Source organism: Diadema antillarum, unplaced genomic scaffold (genome assembly GCF_040938485.1).
Source record: "Diadema antillarum isolate AM-2024a unplaced genomic scaffold, OU_Dant_1.0 seq00001455_RagTag, whole genome shotgun sequence".
Taxonomy (NCBI): domain Eukaryota; kingdom Metazoa; phylum Echinodermata; class Echinoidea; order Diadematoida; family Diadematidae; genus Diadema; species Diadema antillarum.
In genome coordinates this window covers 935744-957695 of record NW_027272201.1, presented here as the reverse complement: position 1 = coordinate 957695, position 21952 = coordinate 935744, and the positions used below count along the sequence as shown (strand labels likewise).

The 21952-nt window shown below is 38.8% G+C and overlaps 1 protein-coding gene across 1 annotated transcript in view; it reads right to left on the bottom strand.

Moving 5' to 3' along the window:
* LOC139709621 (polypeptide N-acetylgalactosaminyltransferase 13-like) overlaps positions 1 to 21952 on the bottom strand; it is a 128166-nt gene that overhangs the window by 91182 nt on the left and 15032 nt on the right. The window contains exon 3 of the mRNA XM_071621580.1: positions 11025 to 11229. Coding sequence (XP_071477681.1) covers positions 11025 to 11229 — 205 coding nt within the window. The remainder of the gene's footprint in view (positions 1 to 11024; positions 11230 to 21952) is intronic.

Below are 21952 nucleotides of genomic sequence, written 5' to 3'. Positions count from 1 at the left end.
ACATGACTTGTGTTTATGTTTCCCCTTTCAATGGTTGAGAGTCGCTGATTGTAAACACACCTTTTAGTGCATTTTGAAATGCCATTTCACAGTAGGCCCCTATATCAAGATGAGTCGGGACTGAACAGTGTTTGGAACTAAACGTGTTCCTAAAACCTGGTTATGGCCTTAAAAATGTAAGCATTAACGCACCCAGAAACACCACGTTTAGGTTCACATGCTGTTCCTAAACTTTAAGTTTATGTCGAAAACTTAACTCTCGATGGCTAGCTTGCAGTTTAGCACCATGTGGACGCACTCGAAAGTTAGCAATTTAGTTTAGCAAGTTTAGTCGATGATTTATTATAGAACCATGAGACATCTTAGGGTTTACGCTCTCTCCACGAGCCACGGGGGGGTCCCCACTCGTAGCTTCGCTCCGTGGGGACACAATAATCAACGAGTTTGTGAGTTAGTGTGAACCTCGCGTCTCGTTCGCTGCGCTATTTTGTATGGGCATAAGGTCATCTAGCAAAGACTCTGCACTTCATGGTAATCATCAAGTGTGATTCGCTCGTAAGTTGTAACTTAAAGATAATATAAAGTTTTGGTACCTCAAAAGTTGCCCTGAATTTCCTTGTCTTAGTTTGTGTTTCAGGTTAAAGTACCTTTCACATAACTAACACTGTGAGACTTACTCGCCCCAAAGTGCTTTCATGTCTTAGTAATCATGCAATTAACTGCGACCAGCAGCCCCATACGCATAGCGTAATGGGGCTTCGCATTGTAGCATTCAGGATCATGACAGATTTAGTATCGCGGGTAAATATCAACTTAAAATCCAAAAATTTCTTCAATTTGAAGACTTACCAATTAAGTTGAAGTATTGAAAACAGGCTTCGGGCAACATTTGGTTCTGCCAATAGTCCCTTTCTGTTCGAATTGATGACTGAATGTGACTCGGTCGAGAGGACCTTGGGAGAGCTACACTGAATACTACGGCCAGCGCATGCCCACACATCACATTCGCACAAATTTCAAATCCATGAACGGATAAGATGTTTGTGTGCGCATGCGCTGGCCGTAGTATTCAGTGTATGTAGCTCTCCCAAGGTCCTCTCAACCGAGTCACATTCAGTCATCAATTCGAACAGAAAGGGACTATTGGCAGAACCAAATGTTGCCCGAAGCCTGTTTTCAATACTTCAACTTAATTGGTAAGTCTTCAAATTGAAGAAATTTTTGGATTTTAAGTTGATATTTACCCGCGATACTAAATCTGTCATGATCCTGAGTGCTACAATGCGAAGCCGCTGCTAGTCGCAGTCAGCTACTGTATGCGTATGGGGCTGCATGCTGCTGGTTGCAGTTATCATACAATAATGGTTTCGTACAATACGTGTACTACCTCGCCGCCGTACGGCGGCGGCTCTGGTACGAAACCATTATCGCATGATTACTAAGACATGAGAGCACTTTGGGGCGAGTAAGTCTCACAGTGTTAGTTATATGAAAGGTACTTTAACCTGAAACACAAACTAAGACAAGGAAATTCAGGGAAACTTTTGAGGTACCAAAACTTTATATTATCTTTAAAGTTTAGGTGTGTGTGTGTGAACCCGCATGAATTCACGAGTGGAACTAATCATCGACAGTTAGGTTTTCGACCTAAACTTCAAGTTTGGCAACTGCAACTATTGACTTCAAGAAGCTCCTACCATTCACATTCCAGCACCTCTGAAAACAAACAAGTGACAGTCTGTACATCATTGGTATTTACAGGAACTGGATATGTGGTTTTGGAACCAACTCTCACCTCCTTTGTGGCTCTAGCATATAAAAAGGCATCGATTGGCATTTCCTTGACCAAAGCCTCTAGACCCATTTTTCCCCACTAAATGATAAATATATTACAAGCTCCAGATTGCCACACATGTGGCCTCCTCAAACTTCCTCTACAGGATGCAGTGGGGGAAAAAAAAAAAGATGATAAACACATCACGTACAGACAGAGTGATAAACAATGAAACCACATTTAAAAACCTACAATGTATACTGTATGTCAACTTCTGGCATCTATTCAAGTACACTGTAATATCTTGAGGTTAAAGGGGGCCCCGCCAGTCAGTGTTTGAACTGGTCAGTCCACAGTGAATACAGAACAGATAGAGTGTGTTGTGGCTGAGAGTTGTAGGAGATATTGACAAAAGAATAAAGTACAAGGGGCGGGATCGTAAAGCTTCAAGAAACATGTGTAATTAATGTTCACAACTCTCCCAAAGATTCACATATGTACATAGTAGGATATTGCAAGTAATTTCAATAGGGTCAGCAATTCAGCAGCCATAATTCAGACTTTAAAAAAAAAAAATAACTGATGTTGTACGATAATTTAGATTCTCCAATGATTTGACGTGAAGTTCAGATTTCTGTTTGATCTGTTTTGATACAAAGGAGAAACATCAAGTCCTGCAGATCTCAGTGCAAGACAGTGGGAAACTAGCACAGTGATGGTATTGTGTACAATCTGCTAGTGTGATGTTGATCGGACTGATTTTGTGAAGTATTAGTTTTGTGAAAGAAGCATGTGAAATCTAAAACTCAGTTATTTCCTTGTTATGTACAGTATATAATATCAGCAGGAAAACATTCCCTTTTTTTTTTTTTGAATACTTACAATTTGACTCATACCGACTTGATCCCAGAGTGGAGTTTCTCTTTGAATAACACCAATCTCTTCCACTGACATACAGGGTGTTCAGACGCAAAAAATCTATACTAGATCTAAAACAGTATAGCTATACCAAAACGGTTTAGCTTTACAATGAATTTATATGTCTGAACGCTGACTAATGAAACACTAACGAAATTAGGGTCCATACCATGAATTTATACATCTGAATGCTGACTAATGAAACGACATAATAGCGAAACAACGGTCAGAGCATCGTTTTGAACTAGAACTCAATAACGAATCAGCATTCCACTGTGTCCATTGTGCGTCAGAACGTATGGCGACCATAGAACGGTATAACTGGGCGGAGCTTAATGGCAGCGTGCACAAAAGGTGACCTTATACCTGTCACTCATGACCATAACAACATTCGTAGTGAGAAATTGCACATCTACACGACGTTTTCTGGAATGGTCGAAATTAGCGTCTGAACGGTCTGTCAGCTATACGATGATTCTTTATACATCGTTTCTTTATCAAGTTTTGGTATTTGGAAACTGGCTTGCGTCTGAACAGGGGGACTGTCATACAATATTGGCACCTGATGCCACACTGGTTTAAACTGCAACCATACTTTCATAGCACTGTCACATCGCTGCTCATATGTTTATCAATCATTGGTAATATATCCACAAGATGCGATTAAATGCCGGCAGTACGGTGCCACTCCAACAATGTGTCTGTAGGTTCATCCAACAAGATCACGTTGTAAAAAACTGGAAATTTGTCATTGCAAAATTCTTTCCCCCTCGCAGATTTGAGGTAGTCATCATCCTATGGTTGATAATCTCGTTGAGTAAAATTAAAAAAAAAAATAATGATAATGCAATCATTAATTTTCTCTCCGTTATTGCAAGGTTACTGTTTTGTTGTTGTTGTTTTTTGTGAATACTACTCCAATAATACTTTGCATTAAAATGCTTTCCCTCCGACCCTCTCTTGTTTTTGATGCCCTAACCAACATATTCATTCACATGGCTTTTAAAGGTGCATGGTCCCCGTGTTTTAGTCAAATGCGTACGCGGGCGCACGGCGCAAGTTTCCTATAGAGACCTACGCTATCGACTTCTTTTGGCGCTTACGCTTTGGCCCACTTTCCCGAGTCCGAAGAAGTCTGATTCACTGTAGTCAGTGGTCCGATCACAGTTCGGCTCATGATTCGGCTGAGGGGGATGACAGCTTTCGCAAACTTCTTTTGTGATGTCATAATAACAAGCACATATGCACGCACCCTGGCATTACTACAGACTGCGCGATGCACAGAGAAGACAACAAAGGCAACGTTACTTAGCAACACCTACGCACTTTACTCTTGATGACAGCTCTACTTCGGTAATCTTCGGCAGTATCATCAACAGCGCCATCTACACTACCGGGACTATGCCCCTTTAAGTGACTCACTCACATTACCTCTCGGCTGGAATGGGAGTGGGTAATAGGTGGTGGTTTACACTGATCACATCTCACTACATTACACCTAGCAACACTAAATTTAGTAACACGTAGGCGGTAAACCTGCTTTAATAGCCTCACGCAGGAATAGAATATCCAAACAAATCTAATTGATGGACCGCATGGTGCACATGGGTTTTTTGGTACCACCCCTCGATCACTCCCTCTCTGTCAGGATTCCACATTACTTTGGGTCAGACTGAAAAGGGGTTTACATGTAGACTCTTCTGACTTAAAAAAAAAAAAAATGCTCCCTTTGATAACCAAATATATGAATACCTCAGTTCGCAAAACAATTGTCTTTGTGTAATTTTTTTATTTCATTGCATACATCAATGGTACTGTAAAAGTGGTTATTTTCACGCAAGTAATTTTTCACGCTCAGCCGAGTCTAAAGATGAATTTTGCATGCTTTTACAGTAATTCTGCGGAATCAAGACATCACATAGTGGTAGATATAGCAAGCAAAATTATTTGTGTGCTTTTATTTTTTGCGCTAGTTTCTGAAAGCAAGACATGCGCAAAAATTTCTACACGGCAAAAACTTCCCCTGTTGCGGCATCTTCTGCAGGCCTTTTGATGCTGGTTGTGTGTAGGGGGGGGGGGGCAGGGGCAAATGTAACCACAAGTCCAGCAGACAGATGAGCTCAGGTGAGGGCAGGAGGGAAATTAATGGGGGAACTAAGGAATATTTAAAGGCTGCATCACAGGACATTGTGTTATGCCAGTTCAGACTTATGCCACCACTAATCTCTGGTCAACCAATAATTATTCTCATGCAGGCTGGATCATGTGGTCTATACTCCGTATAGCCAACAACAAACCCCATGATCATCACTAAGAGTCTTAAAACTGCATTAGTCTTCCTGAGCCAACTAGCCCTCCCTCAGAGTTCCTGCCTCACTTAAAGAAAGAAACAAACAAACAAAGCAAAACAAAGAAACAAACATGTACACAAAATAGAGTTGATTTTGTAAAGAAAGTGGCATAAACTCCAGAAATCTCTATTAACCCATTGAGGACAGGCTGACTTTGCTATAACATGCATTTCCCATAGACACCTGCCCGAGTATACTCTGAACTAGTCTTCAACGGGTTAAATCAAACAGAGGATCAAATACCCCTCTCTTCTCCAGCAACTCCATGCTGGTAGACTTTCATTATTATGTTTCCTATCAAACTGTCTCTTATCACTTTGACAGTGCTCTAAATGCATCCACGAGACTTGTCAATATATCCAGCATTACAAAATGATGAAGCAGATTAATAGTTGACAGCACACATGTTGTGACCAGGCATTTATTTTGCCTTCTACATATAATCATGACTGGTCATTAATAAAGTATAATGATCCGTCAGAATTCGTAGATCTTAAACACATGGACTTTCAGATGAGGGTGATTTATGAAATGACATGACTCTGCTTCCCCATTTCATAAAACAAATAACACACACCATTCTGTTCGGGCATCCACATCCAATTTGTCTTTGAACAACAGTTCATTTATTTCCCATTTTCTAGCTTGCAAGGATATATCACCGATCAAGTTCAGTGCCTTCACTCATGCGATTTTCCACTGGAAATGAATGTTAATACTTTCAAGGTCAATTTCACCAAAACCACATCACTTCTAATGTTCATGACAAATCAGAGTTTGGTCTTAAAAGGGTTTACGAATGGGATGGTAAACTTGTTCAGGTCATAATGCTGGTGCATGTGAGCTCTCACTCCTAAGTAGCAGAAAAATATGTTTGTCTAGTCACTGAACACATGACTCCCCAGGCTTATGAAACACATCATGTGCAGCTCATTGCACAGGTTGAAAAGGATGGCTCAGTTTTTATACTCATACTTATAGTCAGATGAAAAGCACGTACGATCACATTGAACATAGAACATTTCTTGAAAAGTTTGTCATGAGCAATAAAGGGACGTCTGCAAGTACTCATTCATTTGGAATCATCTAGAAAATATGGCAAAAAGGGGATAGTGTCATCAATTAATAAAATACGTTCTGCAGATCTATGCTCTCTCTCAGCATAATGTCGTATATTTCCAATACTGGATGTTGCCTCTACAGTAAGTCTGTCAGTCACATAAATTTTCATAGGGCTAGAGCTGAGATTTTGTACTCTCTCCATTGGAAAAAAAAAAGAGAACAAAAATCATGTTTGGAATCAGCACAGTGCAACAAAGAATTTTTTTCATCTGTTAAGCTTACCCTATTGTGGCAGCCGTATTATTTTATGCCAATTGATAGAATGTCTTGAACTTTGCAGTACCATGTATCCTCATCCTTTCACCTGTTCTGATTGCACTAAGATCACGATCATGAGGTTGAAAACATGGTTAAACCATTAATTTGTGGGAGAGTTTTCCTGATGAATTCATTTTGATAATCTTTTCCATATTACAGTGTAGATTGGCAACATTGTATTCTACTTCCCAGTACACTAGAACAAACAACTGGTTTAGTATCCTCCAATAGAACACAAAACAGGTTGTTCACTAGTAATTCATTCAAGCAAACAATTATGTATAAAACACAAACAACACAGACCTCAACTGAGCAGAGTTTTTCTCTTTTTGCTCTGCAATACAAGTATTGATGACAACGAATGATAAAAACTATGATAAAAGAAAAAGCACAAAACAACCACCTCCCCCCCCCCCCCCCCCCCTGTTGTGGTATTGGCCCAATGGGCATGAACTACATTTGTACAATGCGCACGTATACCAATTGTCATCACTGTGTGATTTGACTTAATTCGACACACTGGTTCCGGCGGTCAAAGAATAAAGACTTCAACTTTTGCGTTCCCCCGTTATTATCACAAAATACGTGTACTGTGGTTTATTGTCCAGCGTCAAGTTATCATCAAACCACGTAGTACTGTACAACACCCCCCCCCCCCCCAAAAAAAGGAGAGATGTTAAAAAAAAAAAAAAAGGGTTTTGGGCCTTGATTGGTTAATCCATACTGAACATGTCAGACATCCAATGTAGGCGATGCTATTTTGGGCCACTTTATTGCTTTCTTGGAATTGATATGCATGCCTCTATCACCTACCCTATCGTACGTGACTTTTGGCTCTGGGAAAGAGCAGGATTTTTCCCCCAAACATGATAGGGCTCTTACAGATCTATACCAGGCACAATTTTTTGGTGCTTTGGAAGAAGAATTCCTCACTGACACCATCAAAAACCATGCCTGGTCCACATCTAATACAAATACTTGTCATTTTTATAAAAATACAGTGTAGCAAAATGCATACCACAGCAAATGACCCTGACACACATTCTGCTGTGTACAATAAAGAATAAATCATCTCCTAAATTTGTTAACATCATCAGTTGCACTTATCTCATAAAATGAAGGCACTATAAAAAAGGAGACTGCATTTATATTTGGTTGAAATAGACTATAAAAATAGGATATATATCACTTCTGCTTCTCTTCATAAATGCAATTTCACTTTCTATTCTTCCTGGGTGTTTTTTTTTTCCCTCTGTCAAACATCCCACACTCACCAGACAGCAATTTCAAGGGTTATGTCATAGAGCCAAAATAATCTCACGATTCTGCAGATTTCATTCATCTTGTGGTAAATTGTGCTTGGTTACATTTGGGATTGTTTTAATCGCATCTCCATCATGCTAGTGCATGGGTGTAAAACTAAGCAATTTAGAATTCGTAAAATCATGTGTTGTCATGCCCTCAGAGAGAAAATAATTGAATGGAGTTTTTTTATTTTCATGAAATGAAATGGTTCCTGCCACATATGGGCACCCTGTCACAAACACAGATGATAACTCTGAACTTTTTTCACCTGCAATGTGATAATGATACTGCAATGCCACAAGGCATACACAGTACTGTAGTTGTTCACTGACAAGAATAAACGATCATATAACTGATTATATTTGTCTCTCTTTATATACTGCATACATTGTATATTTTGCCGAGTTTGTTCGTTTGTTTGTTTGTTTTTTGTTCTTTCACAAGTCGACTGGTATGATAAGGCAATGTTTCCTCCTGTTTTACATTCTACAACTGCTGTATATCATCTCCGAGGGATTCTTCTCATATTGCTTCTGTGGTTCTCGATCAAGAATTCAACCACTCAAAAAAAAATAAATAAATAAATAAAAAATGTCGTGCTAGTCCAAATTGACAGTGTCTTGCAGTCACAAAATACAATGTAAGCATACATGGCATATGACTGTACAGGAAATTGCACAGGGTTCCAGCTGATTGTGAAATTGACATTGGTGATAATGGAATTGCCTCTCATGGACTGTTCAAGGAAACTTCCACTGCCTACTGACTCTCTGTACTATATGTGTGATGGTTACCAAGTTATTTAGGTTAATTGAATTTATTCATGTCACTTGATATTAACCTACTGAACAAGGACAGCCAAACATACAGATTGAAAAACTAAAATAATTTCATTTTACAATTTCAAGAGCATACAGAAACTAGAGATTGTAATTTGTCATCACTGACAAATTAAGGTGATCCGATCTTTTTTTTAATCAATGATTCGAGTCCTGATACTGCAAAGTCTCAGCTACAACATATTAAAATCTGAGAGAAATTCACCGAAGCATAAGTAAGATAGTGCTCGATAAAGAGAGTCATGTCAATTTTCACATCTAAAAAATTCCCTCCCATAGAGATAACACGTCATAGCAAAGATAGAAAAAGAAGTACATATGACCTTTGACCCCACTTTGCACAGACAAGATGGCATCTGAGCAAAAAGTGATTATTTTATGAAATGATCCCTGTAACATGGTCTTTACGTGTGCAAAATATGGGAAAGATAGGACATGTATTCACCAAGATACAGGATGAAACATCTATGACCTTTGACCCTAATTTACATACCCAAGATGGCGTCTGATCAAGTAGTTGTAATTTTATGAAATAATTTTCGTGACATGAACTAAACATGTGCAAAATATGAAGGTGATAGGGGCTGTTTTTCTTGAGTTATTGCAAAGAAAGTTGCAAAAAGAAAGAAATATTTCAATACATCGAAGATAAATTTTAATTTCAACCAAGTTTTTTCACGTGATCCCGACAACGTATGAAAAAACGAAGGGCACACTTACGATAGCCCTACATCTCAGCTACAACATATTAAAATCTTAGAGAAATTCACCGAAGCATAAGTGAGCTAGTGCTCGATAAAGATAGTCATGTCAATTTTCATTTCCATAAAAATTGCACTCCCATAGAGATTACACGTAAACTGGTCAAATTTGACAAGGTTACCTTCAATCCATTTTTTCGAGGTGATGTCGTCATCAAATCAAAATTGTTTAATTACATTTATGAAAGAACATTTCATAAGCTACAACATATTGAAATTTGGGTGAAAATTGGCAAAGGATTAGTGAGATACGCTCGAGTAAACTTGAAATTTGATGACGTCATTTTGAAAATTTACTTTTTTTACTTTAAGAAATTTGATATCTTTTAATCATTTTATCAGCATAGCCAGCCCATGAAATGACATGTACAACTCATCACCTTTCAGAATATGTAAAGAAAATGGGGGGTCACCGTCCATCCTGACGAGTAAAATCCGATTTAAAATTGGCGGTTTTTTGGCATAGTTGCACTGTGTATCCCCATTGACGCACGCGCGGAATTTTGAATTTGACGGGCCCGTATGACGTCATATTGAATCGGATCGACTTGAAACTTGGTAGAAATATTCCTTGAAATTTCGGACATCCGATCCGTGTGAAAAAATTGAAAATTTCTATTTCATATTAGCTGTGCGTGCGTATATGTGCGCGCGCGTACGCGTCCGTCCAATTTTTTCAATTTTTCAAAAAATGCTCCAAATGGTCTGAAACGTGTGCAAAAAAAATTTGAGCTGGATTTGAGCATACAAATATTTCAACGCGCGCGTACGCGCGCGTTTTGAGATAAAAATGAATTTTGAGAATATGAGTAGAATGCGCTTGACTTGAAATATATGTGACGTAAATTTCATTGAAATATTCCATTCCATTAATGAGATATGCATGAAAATGTGTTTTCATATAATGACGTCATAGTGACGTCACGGTCGACTGATCACTATGATTTTACTTGCGCTGTCGTCTTTGCGACATGATACATATATGGTATAAGTCTGACATTGAGAGGCAATGCACTTTCTGAGCTAACCTCTGCACAACTTTTGAGGAGAAATAAAGAAGAAGAAGAAAAAGAAGAACAAAGAATCAGTACAGATACAGAAGGTGATCCGAGAGGATACTCGGATCACCTAATAAGATATTACCAATCATGCCCCCACACACAAAAAAAATATTATAACTACCAAAAAGGACGAACAAATTTTGTTTTGATCAGTACTCTCAACACGGATGTTTTCAAAACGACTTGAAATTAAGAAACAATGAAAGTCAAACTGCTGTTGTAAGGAATAAAAGGAATGTATGCACCAGAAGAGAGAGGATGAAGTGAAAGTACAATTAGCACTGGAGGATGAGTAAGAAGAGGAGAAAGGGAAAGAAAAAAGGGAGAGAAGTGGAAGTGAGATGATACAGTAGTAAAAAGAATACAGTGTAAATTCAAATACCACAGGTCAACCAAAATGACCTTGATGATACAATTCTATTCAAACTCCATACAGTACAAGTCTTGATTGGTTGTGTGGTTGTGATTTACAGTGTACGTCCTATAAAAGCAATAGTGCATTGCACTTTTGACATACATTGTGTAACAACTGTGTCTATACTACAAAAAATAGTGTTAGTGAAACTAACAGATGATCAACTCGAGTGGGATCAAAACATATTGTACCCTCACTTTTCTATTTTGAGAACACTCACCCATCCATCCTGACGTCCGGCAGTGACCGGTTGACCGATATCATGTCGCTGGCCAGCAGGTTGAACTGGTTAATCCTAAACATCTCGTTCTTGAGTGCCTCCTTCTCCGGCGGAATGACCACTGCCTTGCCCATCTCCCCTGGCCCGTTGGGGTTGTGCACTGGCTTGGGACGGATGTGTTTTGGGGGTGCGTGTTCATGCCCACCTGATAAGCAAGAAATGAATGGCAAATTATGACATCAGGGGGGCATTTCATGAAGCGCTTCGGTCGGATATTTTTCTGACAAACTGTTACAAGCTACTGAAATCCTTGCATCTGATTGGATGAGAACAAATTTGTCCGACAACTTTGTCGGACAAAATGCTTCATGAAATGTCCCCCTGATCTCTTTCTTTCAAAACCATCGTCTTTGTCAAGATATAACAGCATGCATACAAATATACTGTACTTTCTTCGAGAGCTAACTGTACATGATACTGTTGGAAGAAATAAAGAATTTAAGTCAATAAAAGACACAATGAAAACAATCAAACACTATGCTGCTCCATGTTGATAGAATGCAACCAGCATTCAGGAATGTTGAACAAAGTCCCATTTGTTTTGCTTGAAAATAATTCCTGTTTTGACATTGAAGTGTCTGTACATTCACTGACTACTGTCGTAGGTGTATAAATCTTTTAGTGAATACAACTATGTACTGACCTACATTGTATCCTAATGCATGTTCTTCTCTGTTGTAAGACCTGTACTGCTGTATTATAATAAATCTGTTTTGCTTTCAAGGATTGGGTTTCTAAAATGTATGTTCGATTGAATGTAATGGAATACTGTATATTCACTGTATCATACACTACAAAAAGTGTACATTACATGAAACAATATGAGCATAAAGTGAAGCAGCTTTGATTTGGTTTATTAGCCGCATACTACATGTAGTATACTGGTATCAGCTGCATATATACTGGTATACCATCTGGAAAGTTTTCTCCTGATAGCTCTGATATCATTGTCATTCTGACGCCATGAATCATCTTGCTTATTTCCTTTCTATCCTTCATGGGCTGGTTTCATACAGTATACTGGGCCCTGTCTCATAAAGCTGTTCGTAACTTTACGAACAACTTACGAGCGACTGGTGATCAGTTCTGATGTGCTATACAGTACCTATCAGAATTTCCATAATTCAGCACAAGAACATATTTACCAGTCGCTCGTAAGTCATTCGTAACTTTACGAACAGCTTATGAAACACCCCCCAGATGATTGATGTACAATCTATCGTAGGTAAAACCAATCCATGCAAACTACAGTACAGTGGACTCCCGTTATAACGAAGTCCTCGGGACCGGCAGTTTTCTTTCGTTATATCGGAATTTCGTTATAACCGAACAAATTAACAATAAAAATACATAGAGTGGATGACATTGCAGCCCAAATTTTTACTTCGTTATAACCGGAATTTCGTTATAACCGTGTTCGTTATAACGGGAGTGCACTGTACTGCCACAATAGCTATATCCCAGGCTATGGTGCCTCAACCTAAAACGGGCTCACCTTTCCAATACAAAATGCTATCATAAAAATCTTTCTAACAAATTCATCTGGATCCAATTTCAGGAGATATCATCCAAAGCAGCAATCAAATCAACAGTGTTATTTCAATGAGATTGACTCTTGGATGGGGCATTGACATACAAATGTAATGACTACATTGAATAAAACTTTGCCTTTTTGAATGATATATAAAGTAATTTTTGCACAGTACAAAGTACAGTATCTTGTCAGTGTGTTTCCATTTTGAGACATGTCCTGTTTTACTTTATAGCACAGTGTCTTGTGTTATCTGCAACCATTGATTGCATGTTACACCTTCTGGAAGCTTGATATTTTATACAGTGTACAAAATCCGCATTTTAAGCAGCACTATAAAACCTGCCTTTGAAGAAACATTTAACTGAGCAAGTTTGAACAAACCCTATAACACATACTTTGTACAATGTAGGCCTATAAACAGCATGCTGCTTTCTACATACATACAAGTCCTTTGCCAAAGCATTTAACGCTGCATACTGAATGGTATGAACATTGATGGGTACTCTTATACGAGCATTCAGGCCAGTAATTGCACTTCAAATCTTTCAGATTCTAGACGACATTACTTTCGCTTGTCACTTTTAATGGGGAATAAAAAGGACGCTGTTTGCGGTTGCCACATACAACATCAGAAATTGTTCAACATTCTTGATATAAAAGTATTATGACAGGCATACACTAGCTCAACTGCATAAATATAACACTTTAACAAAATAGCATTTTTGTGACTCATGCCATTACTATAAACACAGTTCTGAGCAAATAATTTACCATGCTGATTAAAACATTTGGTACAATATTCTAACACTGTAGTTCATAGGATCTGATAATGGTAAATCTAGTCACTCACAGATTTCCATGTTTATAAAACATTTAGCCCATACTTTCAACCTCAGTGCTTCACATTTATACCATTATCCAAGACTCTGGCTGCTACTACAAGGAACCATGCAGCTAGATTTTCACACAGGAAATAGTCTTGAAACATTGCCTTTGATTAAAGCATATTATGTCAAAAAGTTTTCAATATAAACACTGACCACTTGATCCACAGGCTGATATTCAAAAGGCTTTACAAGGGAGTAGAAAAAGTAATAAAATACATTTTGACATTACGGTTCTGTAAATTACCATACATAATAGTCACTTTTCCGAACCATTTGGAAAGGTGAGCAATATGGATAGAATAGTTTACTAGTGTGGCAATTTTGGTCATACAGTATTAACCCATTGAGGACGGACTGATTTTGCTACAACACGCATTTCCCATAGACACCTGCCCGAGTATACTCGGGACTCGTCCTCAACGGGTTAAGATGTCTTGCAAGCCGTGTCTGTAGCACAATTTTCTATGTCTATGTGCTTCAATATTGCAGTCAATTCTTGAAATTGATCTCCCAAAGTATCATTAAGATAGCATTGTTAATTTTGCATAATGTGACAGGATATTTGCTAGTTAACATGAACAAAGTCTAGAAACTTCTCTTGCAAATAAAATCCCAGCATATATTAGAGAATAACAAATCAAACAAAAGCATTTGAAATGTATTTTATAAGGACTTCCAGGTCAAACTTGAATTAATCTGGTATTTTAGTAATTTGTGCACTCAGATGCATCTCTAAATGTGTAACCCAAATTATATAAACTGTGACATTGTCACTTTTATTTGTATGCAATGGCTCTGATGTACATTTAAGATGTTGTACCGAGTGAGTACAAGTGCCTTGTAAAGGGTCTGTGTTGTAAGTGTGTAAGCATTCTTTTTTCCTCCAGTGCAAGATTAGGGAACAATTTCATCTTAAGAATAAATGTATACATTGTGCATTGAATGAATTTTTTGCTTGTCTAGTGCAGGTAACTACATGTTGTATGATAGAATGTACAGTATCATTCCCACTACTATTTTCCAAGGGTTCTGCATCAACACCACTGGGCCCTTGCAGATTGGGAAAAGAACTTGTTTGAAAACACATTTCAAACATTTGTAATAATGTCAACCAAGTAATTTTTGTGCAAAGTCCAAATGCAAATTTGATAGACATACTAATATACCAAACATTTTCTGTTTTTGTTTTTGTTTTTTCAATTCTTGTCCAGGTAATCATGGCTCACAATGTTGTTGTTTTTTTCAGTGAAGTTTTGCTCAGTTTTGGGTGTGCACTTGAAATCTGTATTGAATTAAGAGCTTGGCTGCACCTTCATTCCCCTCATAAACTATTAAAGTGCTCTCCAGATGTGTATGTTGCATGCATCCCCTTTGTATGTTGTTGTTGTGTTTCAAAGAAAGAAGAAAGAGAGAAAAAATGGGGCCCTATACAACAAATAATTTGCCCCTTTCTAAGTACAGTTGAACCTCTCTTATCCGGCCTCCCTTTATCCGGATCTCTCTATTATACGGACGCAATCTCGCCGTGATTTTTTTTTTTTTTTTTTTTTTATACGGGAGGAAAGGGGGATTCCCAACTCCTTGAAAACTCCTACACAAACACACATGAATTACATATAATTGATACATTTCTTAATGATTATTTAGGTAAATCATCCCTTGGAAGAATTTATAAAAGAAAATGATTTCATTCTTGCAAACACGAACCTCTATTTTGGGGTTTGTTACTGAGTGTAACAATGAAAAGGTTGCAGTATACACATTAACTACATGTGGTATAACAATGGGCTATATCAGTACATGTGTATGATGTACATGTATAAAGCATTGAGTCTCCCGTATCCAGCCAAATCCCTTATCCGGATGAGCCCCGGTCCCGACTTGTCCGGATACGAGAGGTTCAACTGTACATGTAAAAATGTGCCTGTATTTAACCAGGAGCTGCGCATGTAATAACTGATTTACAGGCGATGGGTTCTGTCACACAACGGTTGTTTGGAATGTCTGCAGTTTGCAATCTGTGCAGAGACATGTTTCACAGTCTGAACACTGTACAAAATGTATGAGATCTCTAAACACACTAATAAAGAATCAATTTCAGCAGCAAGATTTACTACAAACAGGCTCTTCTGTACGTCTGAAACTACTCCTTGGTATTGGGTTTTTTTGCGTTTTTTTCTGACGGATACGTCACCATGGTACCCATTCTTGTGCCATTTTTTTCTCCCACTGAGTGAAGACAGACAAGAGTTCTGCATCAATAGCACAGAGCATGACGGCACAAATGAACCTCAAGGCTACTCCACAATCACATCGCATGGGTGCGTGTCCAAACTCGTAACAATACCCCACCGGCAATAACGGCTGACATCAGAGCTCTGAGCTCATCTCAAGACACCGACAATTCCTCCCATTTACAACAAGAATGTCAGCTGTCATGGCTGATGCAAAATTCCGAGTAATCTCAACAACAAAGAAGAAGTTACAGGTCATTCATGAGAGTTTTGGAATGGACAAGATAGACAACATTGTGAAGATATGAAAAGGTGTCTTGTAATTGTGGCCAGTCTCTCAACAAATGATTTTGTTCCACATTGGTATCAGAAGAGCAACACGTTGCAAAGAATTTGGCCTACAGCAGTGGATACCCTTTCAGTCTTCTTGGAAGCAATAATGTGGCATACTGCACGATACAACAAGCAGCTGCTTGCAACATACATGATATCATGTACAGTACGTCTTTATTACTGCCTATTCTTAGGCTGGAAAAGTCAAAGTTGACTTTGCACGCTGGAGGCATCCATTGTGTAAGGATATAGAGGCCTACATTGTACACAATCTCTGGCTTCCTGACAGTAGAACTTGCATGCATCCGGAAGGGGGAAAAAAATCCTCTCTACCACTGTTTACAGATGTTTGAGTACCTGTGTTTGCATTGCATGATACACATGTACATGATGTACACATGCTTGGGTAACAGCATTTACTATAAATGGGACTAAGGCAAATGTAAAAAACATACATATCATGTACAAGTATGTTTGTAGGTACCGGTATACAGTACGTATTGTTGAATAGTACTTTTAAACTGCATGATAGAGTCTGTGTATATTAAAGTGCACAATGAAAATAATACTGTCTGTTCACAAATCTACTAGACAAAATGATCCCATGCAATGGACATGTATTGGTCTTCAAAAATCATACTGCATCTGCCCATCTGTGAAATTCAAAATGCATCTAGCACACAAATCATTGTCTGTCTGTTTGCTCGTCTGTGGCAATTAGGCCAAGTAAAAAAAGAAATCAGTTTCTCGTCCTCGCGCGCATCGATTTTGGCCGCCGCATCGATTTTTTTACTATTTACTATTTTCAAAATGGCGCTGAAAATACCAAGAAATTCATAATTCTCGTCCCAGCCCGCTCCCCGCCCGCATCGATTTTCAGTTGCCGCATCGACTTTTTTGATATTTACTATTTTTCGACAATTCACCTACCAATCGTGATGTCTCATTTCTCATTACGCCTTGCGTCCTCTACTTAGCTGTAGTATAGCTGTAGCTTCCGTAGTGCGTATGTAATAACGCATGCATGTCACACTGCGAGCTCGGCAAGAAGGAATGACCGATAAAAGCAGTCGAACTGTAGTTGGTTAGGCGCGCGCGGGCGAGTGTGGGCTGTGATACGTACAGTGTACTCGGTACGTCGTGAACGCGATAGCGGCAACAGTTTTGCGAACAATCGCTGATATCATATTCCACGCATATTTCGCGCATTGTTCGTATTTTTCCCCGTTTCTCATATTTTAGGCGGATGAATTGTACTGTACAAATGCTTGTGAGGATTGTATCGAGTTTGTATAGATTTTCATGTCATTGTGACTATGTGCATGTGTGTGCAGTGTCGGAAGGTACGGTGCCAGTGCAGTGGCCGTGCCGGCCGCGTATGCGTGTCTGTAGCTGTCAGGGTCCATAGGGCCCATCCCCTGGTCTGTCAGCTGTCTGTACGCACGCGTGAACACAAATGTGTAGAGGCCCGTACACTCTGCTCTGTAACGTTGCATCTGCCGGCGATGTATTGTTCTATTTTGAAGAGAAAATGAATGCGCTTTTCCAGCAAATGTAGAATTATTAAATGGGTGTATCTACAAAATAAATAACTTTTCCACGGATTCTGGTTTGTCTCGTATTTCTGCGGGATACTTTTCTTTACAATGTAAATTCACGGACACGGCCGTGAGTCGTATCACCTGTCATAGTGTGGTATACAATCATTCATCATCCTAATGATGAGTGATTATCAAATGTTTTTTTAGAATATGAAGAAACATCTTTAAATGTTTAATGCTATAATGCCATATCAGTATCATTTTTACATCCATCCAAATGTATTTCTGCATGCATGAAGTTTCATTTCAAGTATGGTACATAATGGTTTAAAAATGCACAGAGTGCAGGCAAGACATACACTTTGGACCTGGTCTCTCATAACACAGCTAACAGAGTGATATTTCATTTCATAAATTGGATATAGAAAATAGTAAAGCCCTCTCTCATTACCTTTCTCAGAATTACCGGACGAGAAACACATATTACTTTCATTTTGACAATCCTCGAAAAAATAGTAAGATATCAAATAGTAAGGACCTCCCTCATCGCCTTGCTCAAAAAACCCGGACGAGAAACTGCTTTCTTTTTTTACTTGGCCTTATATCCTGCCTTGTATGACAAGCTGTCTCCTTGTTATTTGTCCATGCATGTGGTGATACATTGTACATGTATGTATGGGCATCCATCTGTGAATGGACCAAATCAGACAGGATCTCCCCCCCCCCACCCCCCCCCCCCCCCCCCATCCTAATTAGTCTGGTCTGCTACAGCCATTGGTAACACAGCATGGTATCCATCCCTCCAGATGGGGGGGAAAATAGCCCAACACAACTTATCTGTTGTCGAGAGACAAGGCCGCCAAGACAAACGCATGTCTGCTCTCTTCACGGTATTGAAGACACGACGACCGCACAGCCATTACTTCAACACGGAGATTCTCTGCCTGGCTGAGTTTTCCACCATCTCATACTGTTCTGGATTTTGGATTTTTTTTTTTCAGTGTCACTTTGTTATACATTCATGCACTTTGCTAGAATGACCCCCTCCCTCTCCCCTCCCCTTTCCCTTCCCCCTCCCTTTCCCTTCCCCTCCATTACCCCACCCCCCCCCCCTTCCCCTACAACTGCACTAGTTATTAAACAGTCAAGCGTGTTGTTGTGACCATAGTGCAACATTTCACATGCAATATTGATCGCCGATGTGTAGATGTACACCAAGATATGTCGGGTACAGTGATTTTGAGTATCTCGCATTGACTACGCCTGCCTACGTATGCATTTGTAGTGTGCATCCTACGTTTATACAAGGAAACAGAAATATGCACAGTGCACTGAACTTGAAAGACTGCCTTGAGCTTTCGTGTTGACAAAGCCAACACCCTATAGCCCCTTAGGTATAAATGACCGCTTAAGAACTTGTGTATACACATTTTATACACTGATCTACAATGTGTATTATGCACACAGCACACACAAGCTTCTCTGGAGAAGTATTCATAAGAGACACTATACTACCTTTAGACAAGGAGACCCCCTAATTACTATTACCTCCACTGCCAGGGAGTGTCCCATGGGGAAAATACATTATATCATGGCCAGCAATAATTTTTAATTTGCAGACCCTCATCATCGTACAATAATGCATGCGATGTTTCCATGGAGATAAAATTTCAGCTACTTGTACACCGTATAATTGTACATGTATGTACATCACAGTTGACAGAAGTATGAAACACCTTGCAGTATACCCTTGGATGAAATGTACTGTATCTTAAAAAGTGAACAATTGTCATTATCTATAAAGAAAGAAACAAGAAGAAATGAAACTAGAACATTTAAAGTGCATTGGTCCAACATACATTCCCTAATCACATTATCTGTTCATGGTAATTACTGGTCATAATGCACATTAGCGTTATATTCAGATCACATCCATCCGTCTATGCCTTGTTTTCCCCAGCACATTATGAAGTCAACACATTATCATACAATCAATGTATTGCACGTGTTGGGGAGTTTATGTTGCCTGGACTTTTGTCTCTTAGTAATGTACAGTATATGGCTGACATCAGTTGTTACCTGTAATGGCAAAGCATTGTTTCTGTAGAGCAAACAGTTTATCTCTGATTAATGCTCAACTCTTGTCTCTTAAAAGCCTTGGGTAGGAGATATTTTTGTACAATCTACATATTGTACTATTGTACACTAACTATACACAGCCCAGTCGCTGTACATGGTACGTCGCGACAGGGCTGTACCGGCGGGACCACCAACCACTAAGAGAGCGATGCAATCAGATTCCGATAGCTTTGAATTTTGATACTTAAGATCATTTTTGTCACCTCAAACTCATCTAATACAACCTTCAATAATAATAGCGCAAGTACATGTAGTATGGAAGCGCGCTGCTTGAGTGTAGCAGCACGGTCGATAGCATACAGCTCTATGGGGCATTCACATCACGTACGTTGTACGTATACGTGCAAATCGAAAAGTCCATAATGTGTACATTCAAATTGGCCTGCCGTGAAACAATGTACCGTTTGGACATGCTGGATATAATCATCAATTTCTGTAAGTTTCATAACGTAAATTTGAATACTGATAGCATAGATCTAGGAGTCTTATTACTGAAGATTGTATTAGATGAGTTTGAGGTGACAAAAATGATAGTAAGTACAGTGTATCAAAATTCAAAGCTATCAGAATCCGATTGCATCGCTCTCTTAGTGGTTGGTGGTCCCGCCGGTACAGCCCTGTCGCGACGTACCTATGTACAGCGACTGGGCTGTGTATAGTTATACTAACACAAGATCCTTTGTATGGATTATTAAAACCATCTGAAATGTGTAATTGACACAATATGATTTTCCTGTAAGTACAGACTAGATTCAGTGTTGACACCTAAAGGAAAAAGTTTAACACCCTATGACCCCTAGGATAGCTCCTGATACACTGGTTATTCAATGGTAAACCAACATTAAACGAGAGCAGAGTCTCAAGTGTTTAACCACTATAAGCATAAAGGCACTACACAGAAGCAAGGCACACACTACTCCGCACTCTGTACCAAGAAGTATCTGAATGCACACAGAAAACTGAAGTTGGTGGGGCTCTTAAAGGTACAGTTTACCTTTGGGAGCAGTGATTTCAAAAATGTTCTGAGATTATATCACATTTGATGCATACAATTGTATGTGTAGGTCAGTTTCAACTATTTCACTTCAATTATTTTGAAGTACTAAAGCTGGGTTTTTGTTTCATTTGCAAATAGTAAATTATGCCTTTAATTCACACACATTTATGAGTTTCATCGCTTTTCAAGGCAGACAGGATAAGACATTCATTGGTGACACTGACAAGGACTGGAATTTTCTCAATTGAAACAATGGTACAATATATGTTTTGTTGCATATATCTAACTGGTAAAGTCATTCTCAATGGGGTATTATAGATTCTTTGAGCAAAACATACTGTATAGCTTCAATAGTTGTGCTGCATTACTCAACATGGAAGTCAAGCTGCAATGTAACATACATTGTATCACTGATTCAATATTTTGGTGCAACTAGTTTGAATTCTGTAGGAAACAATACAGCACCATCCATGCAAAAACCAATATTTGTACTTTTTTTTTTTTAATTGAATCAAAGCAACACGCCCAAAAACACACAATGAAATTCCTGGGACCATCAATGGATTCTACAAAATGTTAAGTTCATGGTCAGTAAGCACAAGAAAATGGAGGGTGGGGCGTGATTATCTTGTGTGGTTGTACCCGTAGGAGGTTACCGACATACACAATTCATGGTGCCTCATGCATGATTTTGTATAATAAAGGGCGTGACTCTTTTTTTCCAAAGTTTTCTTTTTGTTACTGCTGTTTTGGGTGTATTGTGTTGCTGTTGTTTTGTTTTGTTTTTCTTTTATATGGATGGGGGGGGGGTTGAGGGGAGTGAAGAGCACTGTTTGGGACAGGCATCCAACATTTGTGACTGATCACAAATTCTCCCTTACGATCTCATGTAAATTTAACTAAAAGGCAGCGCTATTAAATTTCTGTAACCATGTGTCAACAATGCTGTGCATACAACAGAAGGCAAGTCAGTTCAGTAGGCCTATTTGATCATACATGAAAAACGTTCTGAGCTCTCTCTCTACCAGTGTACAATCATACCTCCAAACTGCCATAGTTTTGTAGACTTTCTAAGCAATTACTTGTACTACGTGTTGGGAAAAGAATATATCAAGTTATAAAGCTCTGAAAAAGAAAAAAGGAAAGAACACACAAACAACAAATAATCAATCAATTATTTTAGGACCAAAATAAACAATAAAG